At 33.7% G+C, this 9,750-nt stretch overlaps 1 protein-coding gene and 1 long non-coding RNA gene across 4 annotated transcripts; one reads left to right on the top strand and one right to left on the bottom strand.

The window, feature by feature from the left end:
- Positions 1–226: 226 nt before the first annotated feature.
- LOC111892193 (uncharacterized) lies at positions 227–1,930 on the bottom strand. Of its 3 annotated transcripts, XR_006190694.1 has the most exons (3): positions 1,500–1,930; positions 984–1,399; positions 227–534 (listed from the first exon to the last, which is right to left on the bottom strand). It is a non-coding gene; the product is annotated as an uncharacterized LOC111892193 (long non-coding RNA). The 3 variants fall into 3 exon arrangements; XR_002850477.2 differs by having other exon boundaries at positions 984–1,930; XR_002850478.2 differs by having other exon boundaries at positions 1,331–1,930.
- A 739-nt stretch (positions 1,931–2,669) lies between these two features.
- LOC111892242 (protein BONZAI 1) lies at positions 2,670–8,817 on the top strand. The gene is made up of 15 exons (XM_023888313.3): positions 2,670–2,936; positions 3,853–3,900; positions 4,058–4,206; positions 4,289–4,337; positions 4,510–4,566; positions 4,735–4,923; positions 5,020–5,154; positions 5,340–5,401; positions 5,495–5,712; positions 6,213–6,289; positions 6,377–6,514; positions 6,597–6,761; positions 6,869–6,982; positions 7,276–7,372; positions 8,309–8,817. The coding sequence occupies exons 1-15, from the start codon at positions 2,793–2,795 to the stop codon at positions 8,407–8,409; spliced, it is 1,743 nt and encodes a 580-aa protein (XP_023744081.1). The 5' UTR covers positions 2,670–2,792; the 3' UTR covers positions 8,410–8,817.
- Positions 8,818–9,750: the final 933 nt, after the last annotated feature.

Genomic DNA, 9,750 nt, shown 5'->3' with positions numbered 1-9,750 from the left:
TAAATTTATGATTCCCTACGTCGCGGAAATGACTTTGCCACGACGTGGGAACTGGGAATCCGAATTTGGCACAAACACGAAAGTTGTCCGAATTTTGTCTAGTTTTCCAAACATGCTGAATCTCTTTAATCGTAGTTACGTATCATTATATATGGCCAAAACACTAAATGGAGGCCAATCTGTCCAACAACATCATTTTTGCGTCTTTTCAACTCTGTTCTCCTCCTTGCATCACAGCTTTGATTTTAATTGTCATATATATTAAAATATAACACTTTTACTCAAATATATTAGGACAATGGTCTAAAATACATAGTTAAATAAAGCCATATCAAAGTACATCAAAAGCCACCATTCAAGTTCCCTTCAAGATTCTCCATAACAAATTAAACAAACTTGGATGTTAGTTTTCACCTTTTTTTCAGGACATAATATCTAAAATTTCTATTTGGTAGATTAATATACCTATATAAACTACTCTAGATAGTACTAATACATACCTGCTGGTGCATTTGGCAAAGTGATGAGCAAAACCTGCAAAAAAATGTAAAGGTATATAAGGGTAGAATGGATTTAAAAAAATAAAATTACAAGAAATAAATAAATAAACCTTCCTAAATCTTGTTGAATATAGGAAGGGTATAGGTTGAAAAATATTTTAATTCCTATTTCCATTCTCATTTCCATTTACATGTTTATTTCTAGGTGGTAACTCAACTTTTAGACTTTGGTGTAATGCTCTTGCAAGCTGTTCATCCTCACTTAATTGAGAATCATCACATAAACAATAAATTAAAAAACAAATGCTCCATTAGTTTTGAAAATATTAAAAAATGGTACAATTGTTTGGGGTGCAGAAACAATGTTTAGAATAAATATGACGAAAATACATAGAAAGTAGAAGATGTTAACTACTTGTGTTAGATTTCCATCATTTCATTCTAGTTTTATATTCAAGATGTTCTTTACATCTAAACTTTCACCTTTTGGAAATCCCCAAATTAACCTTCAATAAACCCCAAACCTAACGAGCACTTGATCTCTCTAACCTCGATTCTCCACTACCTAGTCCCCTGGTAAGTCATTTATATCAAAAGAAATTGACAGATCATAGCCCAAAAAGATGTGTTTTATGTCACGACGAGCCCTTGTCGCAACACAAGTGGAGCCCCTCTTACGCTTACTGGGAAGCATTATGCCAATACAAAGCAAACAACAGTTGCAACAAAAATTGAAAATAAAAAAACGACTAACCCAAAATCCAAACGGACAACTGCTTCCAAGAACGAAAGCAACAACTATAGACAGGTACAAAATACAAATAACATACCCAACTCCGTAATCGAAATTGGCCGAAGTCGATTGTTGAATGCGAGAGTGGCTTCCGTTGTTGTGTGACCTGAAACCCTTGCGTGAATTGAAACCCCAAAATTAGTGGAAACGAAGAAGAAACGCAGAAGGAATTAGAAAGTAAGAGAAAGACGAAGTGAGATACGAACGACAATCGGTTAATTGATGATGCAGAGCAAGGATTGAAGACGCTTATCTCCCATTAACGGAGGAAGAATGAAAGCAGGCAAAACCTATAAGTGAGATGGTAATAAACTAAAACAAAAGTGTCAAAGAGACGAAAACTGACAAATGACAAAATTACTATGCTCAAAATCTTTAAGTGTACAAAAGACAATGTTCATATGCGAGATGACTTAGAATATTTCGTTTAATGACAATCGACACCAAGGTTTTTTCCCACTACTTTACATGTCTCTTGGTGGTTGACCTCTTTCTTGACTTTGCTTTCTAACGTGGCTTTTGGTTGCTTTTTGTTGAAAGGAACATGGGAGACCATCTTGAGTTGAGATGACCTCAGCACAATCTTTGCTATTTTATGAAAATTTATACGAACTTTAATGGTCTATGTGGAAATAAGAAAAACATAAAAAAAAAGGGTAAAAGACATTTTACATTAGTTACTAACCGTTTTGGCTGCCACTTAAATGACCATGTTACTTCATTCAATCTTCACAACTACATCAAAATTTCACTAAGTTTTTTAATTGAGGGGGTGTTTGGTTTAGCTTTTCAAAGCCAAGAGTCCTTTTTGGAAAAGAAAAAAAAACAAAAGATGTTTGGCAAACTACTTTTACAAGCTACTTTTGAAGTTTTTACATAAGGAAAATGAACTTTTTGGAAAAGTCAGAAAATCCTGACTTTTTGTAACTTTTTCAAAAAGGACTTTTAGGGTTTGAAAAGCTAAGCCAAACACCCCCTGAGAATGTCTTTTTACCGTAAAAGTTAGTCCGAAATCCAAAATGTTTTCCAAAGTTCGAAATAACCAACTAAAATATCATATTTCAAATAACGCCATTATTTTGAAAAGAAAATATTAAAATTGATTAAATATATTATAGAGATATAAATAATCATTTGAGATAGTCCGATTCATAATTATACTTTTCATATATCACCATCACAATGACATGTAAAATATATAATAAATTTGTCCCAATTATATCCTAACTGCTAAATAATAAGAAAATATTTCAGCAATCATTATTGAAAGCTGTTAAATACTTATAAGAAATTAACGGTCGTTAAGATATTAATTAATTAATTTAAAAGTCCCAAATAAAACGCGTTTTCTTGCGGCGAGGGACGACGCGGGGGGTTTACAACTTGTGGGGCATAACTCAACTATCTACAGGCTCATTTCTCCCCTCTTTCTTTCACTCCCTCACATCTCCTTGCTTCCTGTCTGCTCTCCCCTAACTAAACATCACCGGCCGGCGGCGATGGGTAATTGCTGCAGTGGTGATGGTGGTGGCCAATCTGCCATCGGTGGATCTTCTTCTCATCCAAATGCTAATGTTCATAACGACGCTGTCGATGGTTTTCTTAAATTTCGTGGCTACAATGGCCTTTACACTGAGATCGAGGTTTTCTTTTCACATTTTTTTGCCTCGTACTTGTTTTAATTTTAGGATATGTACACTTCAATCGGTTCTGTAACTTCTGGATTTTTCTTCTGTATTTGCTGGAATATGCTTTTGATACACCACCGAGTTCGTATAATAAAATCATCAACGTTGAATTTATTTTCGACATTACAGTAGAGGTGGAAACTGTTAGCTTAAGTGATTGGTTAAGCGTTCAGACCTCTGTGGCTGTGTGAATTGTTTTTGAAAATATTAAATCGATTAGTTCCATCTGTTTTCCACTGGTGGAGGGAGCATTTATTCGAGTTCATGTACATTGAAGTTGAGGGAGATAATTTAGCAAGATATTGAGCTATCTATAGAGCAGGAGCAAGTAGTTGTGTACTCCCGTCACACCTCCACGTGTAACTATTAGGAGTTGAAGACTAGAAATTATGTATAAATCCTGGATTGTAATTTGTACCTTGTGTTCTTGAATTCTGAAGTAGAAGATGAGTTCATGTAGTAGGGGCAGCACTCTGAGTCTTTGTAGATCACAATAGAAAAACCGAATCTGATGTGAATCAGAATTAGAAGATCGTGGAGCTGGAAGATCATCCTGTTACAGGAGAAATAGAGGCCACGTTCAACGACATGTGGCCTAGTCAAGCCATGACTTTACTAGATAACTGCTGTTGCTTCATGGATTGTAGCACCTTGATTTTTTCATCCATAGATAGCAACAAGTGTCAAATACCTAATAGAAGTGATATAGATACTAACAAGCCTCTAATACCACCATGAAAATTATGTCAATTATCGAATCATGAAAATTATGACAAATAGTTAACAATGTGTTAGGCATTGTAATACAGTTATTGTACTTAATAATTACCTCAGGTTTTGTTTCTCTGATGCATTACACAAATTCTTGCAGCTATCCTTATCTGCTTCAAACTTGCGTGATCGAGACGTGCTTTCCAAGGTACATAGCTTGCTTTCTTACGAGAACCTAGGGATTTAAATCATTATTCATGTAATATTATATTCCTGGATACTGATTGCTTGTACTTTATACATAAGTCTTCATCTTTTACATGAAACCTTTCCTCCTATCTCACAGATATATGTTTCATTTATAGAGTGATCCTATGGCAGTTATATACACAAAAGGAAGGGATGGTTCATTACAAGAAATTGGACGCACTGAAGTTGTCCTAAATTCATTAACTCCCCAATGGATTAAGAAAGTTATCATCACTTATCATTTTGAGATGGTTCAAACACTTATGTAAGTTTTTGAAAGTCATGTCTTTATCTTCTTACACATATCCTTCCTTGTCAATTCCATTCACCATTAACTTGCATCACAGGTTCCGTGTGTATGATGTAGACACTCAGTTTCATGGACTAGAAGAAAAGGTATAATATACGAATCTATATTCTAATAAGTGGCTATTTCTTTTTTACTTATTGCCTTAATGGGCTTAATGGATTAAGCACTTTATCCAGAGAGCTATATACATGGCTGTTATTTTGGACTTATTCTTAGCAGAATGACTTAATGTTGAGCAACTTAATGTCTGTCTTGCAGATGCTTAAGTTGGAAGAACAGCAACTTCTGGGCGAGGGTACTTGCTTATTATCTGAGGTATCAGCTATCTATCTATCTGTTTGTTTGTTTTTTTTTTTTTTTTTTTTTTTTTTTTTTTTTTTTTTTTTTGTATAACTTATAAGCAATGGAACCCTACTTGGAACATTTACCTTAGAAAATATTTGTGATATATGATTGGTTAAAAAGCTCATGTTTTCCACGTAGATAGTAACCAGACAGAACCGCACATTACCCATAGATCTTATGAAAAAAGTAGAATCTACAAGCTCCACTCATCCAATGAAATTAGGACAGCTCATAGTTCATGCAGAAGAATGTGCTGTCTCCAAAACTACAACAGAGTTGGTATTTAGGTGCATGGATTTAGAAAACAAGGAACGCTTCTCCAAAAGTGTATGTACTTTCTAATCAATAACTCTCTCATGTAATTTAATTATAGCATATTAATATAACTGCATTGATTCATTTCATATTGTTTTTTTTATTCAGGACCCCTTTTTGGTAATTTCTAAATGTGTGGAGAGTGGACATGCTGTTCCAATTTGCAAAACAGAGGTCATGCAAAATGATCTAAATCCTATGTGGAAACCTGTCTCCATAAGTATTTCACAAGTTGGAAGCAAGGTATAAACATGTTATTTTGGAACTTATTTAAAAGCTGTTTTTTTTTTTTTGTTTAAAAACATACTTTATTATACAACACTTTATCCATACAGACATCATTATTCATTACACCTGCAGTTACTTTAAGAAACAGTCACTTAGCAATTGCGAGTTGCCATTTATATCTTTTCGTCAAATCTTTGCAGGAAACTCCACTCATTATCGAGTGCTTTGACTTCAATAGTAATGGGAGACATGAATTGCTTGGGTAAGTCATAAGTGAATTACTTTTATATTTGGTTTACTTCTCTATTATTTATTTACAAAAATGGTGATTTTTTTTTTTTTGTGGTTTATTCAGCAAAGTTCAGAAGTCACTTGTTCAGTTAGAAAACCTATTTTCTAGTGGGGAGGGAGAGCATTTATTTGTACCCATCAATATTGGGAAAGACCATCAAACTAAGGTATTGAAGAGTTGCCTCTTTGTGGACAAGTTTTCTGAAAGTGTCCATCATACTTTCCTGGATTACTTGGATAGTGGCTTTGAAATGAACTTCATGGTTGCTATAGATTTCACAGGTATCCGATTCTGCTTTAAAAATGCTAATGTTATCGTTGCTTTCTTACTTGATAATTTTTGACTTTCTATAAACTATAATATGATGATGCGGATGTTCAAGGTACTTTTCTTGTTTTAGCTATATGAAAAGCTACTGGAAATATGTCCTATCGATTAAAAATTTAAAATAAATGTATGCTTCTTAACTCATATGTTCTTGAGTAAATTACGTTTTTGGTCTCTAAGTATAACTAATTCTCTCGATTTTGGTCCTAAAAGGTTTACTCTTGCTATTTTGGTCCTTATTTGAGGTTTTTGTAACGTTTTAGATCTATGTTCCAAGTAAAATGACTATCTTTTTGGGACCAAAATTGCATAAGCTAGCTATACTTGGGGACCAAAAATGTTTCAAGAACCTCAAGTTAAGAGCCAAAATTGTAAGAGATTTTTGGGACAAAATTGCAAAAATCAGCTTAACTCGGGGACCAAAAATGTAATATACTCTATGTTTCATTTTCAGCTTCAAATGGAAACCCTAGACTGCCAGATTCTTTACATTATATCGATCATTCTGGACGTCCTAATGCATACCAGAAGGTGAGAATCCAATTTTTTTTATAAACTATTTACAAAATATCTACACTTGAATAAAAGTATAATAAATTTATTTTATATATATTCTAGGCAATCCTAGAGGTTGGGGAGGTGCTCCAGTGTTATGATTCTGACAGGAAGTTTCATGCATGGGGCTTTGGAGCACGACCAATCGATGGCCCTGTCTCTCATTGTTTCAACCTAAATGGAAGCAGTGGGCACTCAGAGGTATGCAATAGTTATATATAATTTTGTTTAAAAAATTAATCTTATATTTCTAGTCTCTTCTTTTAAATATTAATGTTATCAGGTGGAAGGGATCCAAGGAATTATGAATGCATATGCAAGTGCGCTATTTAACGTGACACTTGCAGGGCCAACTCTATTTGGACCTGTGATTGCTGCTGCTGCAATGATAGCCAGCCAGGCTTTGGCTGCTAATGAAAAGAAGTACTTTGTTTTGTTAATCATCACGGTATCTATCTATCCATCATATCATTCATTAAACTACAAAAATGTTTTTTTTTTTTTTTTTTTTTTTTTTTTTTTTTTAATTACTTTGTAACTTAATTGCTGTTACAGGATGGAGTGATAACAGATCTACAAGAAACGAAAGATGCCCTTGTGAGCGCGTCGGATTTACCACTCTCTATTCTTATTGTTGGGGTTGGTGGAGCCGACTATAAGGAGATGGAGGTACTGAAATTACTCTTTTGCCCATCTTGTTTTGTCCTGGCTTTATGGGAGTTTTAGTAAGGCTGTGCTTTTCATTCAACTTATTGGCTTTTTGGAAAAGCCAAGAGTTCTTGGTTTTTTGAAAAAGTCACTTTTTTGCCTAAAAAATTAGAGTTTACCATACGCCTTTTTAACTTGTTGACTTTTTGAAAAGCCAATAAGTTAATAAGTTATTTTAAAAAGCACTCCCAAACACCCCCTAAATGTGATTTTAGTCAATGGGTATGTTTTTCTTAATTTCTAATGTTTTGTAGGTTTTGGATGCGGATAAGGGAGAGAGACTTGAAAGTACAACGGGACGTGTTGCGACACGTGATATTGTCCAATTTGTTCCATTTAGAGACGTGCAAGGTAACTCATGGCTTCTTCTATATTGAAAACATCTTCTCTCTCTATAGCTCTATATACATGTGTGTAGATGGGATTCAACATGTTGCTAAAAACCACACAATGGACATAAATTAACTAAGCATTTTAGTGAAACCACCCCACCAAAAATAGATTTCATTTCATGAGCTCTCCTCATGATACATGCTTAGATTCCCTTTATATAATAGAATGTTGTTAGACATAGACATATATGGACTCCCAATACAAAAGATGCCAGTGTGTCAAACTTGTACATCAAACACATAAACTTCTTATTTAAAAGATGCCTGTTAGACTTATACTTCAAACATATAGACTCCCTATATAAAAGATGCCACAAAGTTCTTTAGTTGATTTAATGAACTCTCCTCACGAAACATGTCTCCTTGTTTATAAACATTTTTACAAAACAACTTCCACAACAATTATCCAATTCCCATAAGGTCGTGGGAGTAAGGGGAGGCAGCTAGATATACCAGTCTTACCTCCACCCGAGGGTAGATTTGTTAAGATTCTTTGAATTTCTGATTGGATAATGTAGATGTAGAGGGGTTGATTAAGATTCTTTGAATTTCTGATGTGTTCTCATCCTTCAACGCCTTGTATTTCTGGAACCATTATTTTTTGTCAAGATAATAAAAAACACAATAAAGGTAATTCTTGGCTCAACAAACCTTAGACCTCTAGCTTTATGATAGTCAACATTTTCATCGGAGTAGCTAGATAGATACATTGCATGCGTCAAAGTAAAGTCTTATTGGAGTACATTTGTTTGACTTTTGAGTTTTGAGTACAAAAAGTAACATTTAAACATGTGCTATGATCATCATTACTTTGAATTCCAAAAGGTTGGAAGTTTTGAATATTAAAAACCAAAACTTGACTTTTCCTCAAAATCAACTTTGAATTTGCTTGCAGGTGGAGAAATCTCTGTGGTTCAGTCACTTTTGGAAGAACTACCTTCACAATTCTTAACCTTCATGAAAAACAGAGATATAAAACCCTACAACACCACATGATTTCATACAAATTTGTAAATATTTTTATATATATATATTTCTTTGTGCAATTTTTATTTTCATCTTCTTGCTCCTTTCTTTATCCTACTCATTCATGATTAGGATCGTGGGAAGGAAAAAAAAAAAAAAAAAAGGAGACAAGGACATGATGGAATGTATCACATGGTTTTGAAAAGATACAATTTTCATTTTTCATGTTGTGTGCTTAGAACCAATTAGCACATGACATGTGTGATGGTTTGAGAATTACATGTGTGTTGCTGTTGAGCTAGTTGACCATGCACATGTGACAAAAATGTAGAAACTTGTATTTACGACTGGTGAACAGTGGGTTGAAAGTTGTGGAGACATTGCTCTATTGAACAAACTCTAATTTTTATATTATATTTTTTTCTTTCCATGTTGTAATTTACCACTCTCCTTTTTTTACATGGATGATTACATATCTGGAATTCAGTTTCGCATTTTTTTTTCTACACACTGAGAAAGAAATTCATATTTAGCAAACTAAAAATTTATCCTCTATATATTTTATGTTGAATAATAGTATTCTGTTGCGTGTGGATTGTCAAAAAATAGGGATTTTTCTTTAAAAATTAATGTTTGATGGATTTCAATATGGACAACTTGAATTTCATTCTTCATGTTTTCTTTCGAAGAATAATTTGTCCTCATTAACGGTAAAACCATTACAGACAAACTAATCAGAAAATTACAAAAATATGTAATCTACCCCTTGAGACAAGATTGTTGACATCTAAATCACTCTTATCCCATCTCAATGGAATTACAGGCTTTGTTGTGGCTGAAGAAATATTCCATAATACAAATAGACATATATATATATAAACAGGTCCGGGACCAGATTGGAACCGAAAACCGAATAAGCCGTAAACTAAGAGCCGAGAACCGGACTGATACCACTAATCGGTTCTAGTTCGATCTGGTTCCGGTTTGTTTTTTCGGTTAAAAGTTGATTCCCAATTACGAATATATAATGTGGACCAAACACCCTTTTAGTTTTGAAATCAATCAAATAGGTTGACCGGTTCACAAGTTCAAAGTATATATAGTATTGCATTCTTATTTTTGTGGTATGATGTTATTAATCTTATTTAATAGATTAGTTATTTATGAGTTTAAAATAAAATAGATAAAAAAGTTGTTCATTAATCGCTCCAACCTGACCGATATTACCAACCGTTTTGATTGGTATTAAAAGAACATCCATTTAACCGGTTCGATTCAATTGTAACTTTAAGTTATTATCCAATCCATCTATTTTCCCACCTTTGGATTTGACTTTCCAAAAAAATTCAGCTTTTAGAAGATAAGATAAAC

The sequence above is a fragment of the Lactuca sativa genome, chromosome 4 (assembly GCF_002870075.4).
Source record: "Lactuca sativa cultivar Salinas chromosome 4, Lsat_Salinas_v11, whole genome shotgun sequence".
Lineage (NCBI taxonomy): Eukaryota > Viridiplantae > Streptophyta > Magnoliopsida > Asterales > Asteraceae > Lactuca > Lactuca sativa.
This window is presented reverse-complemented; position numbering and strand designations above follow the sequence as displayed.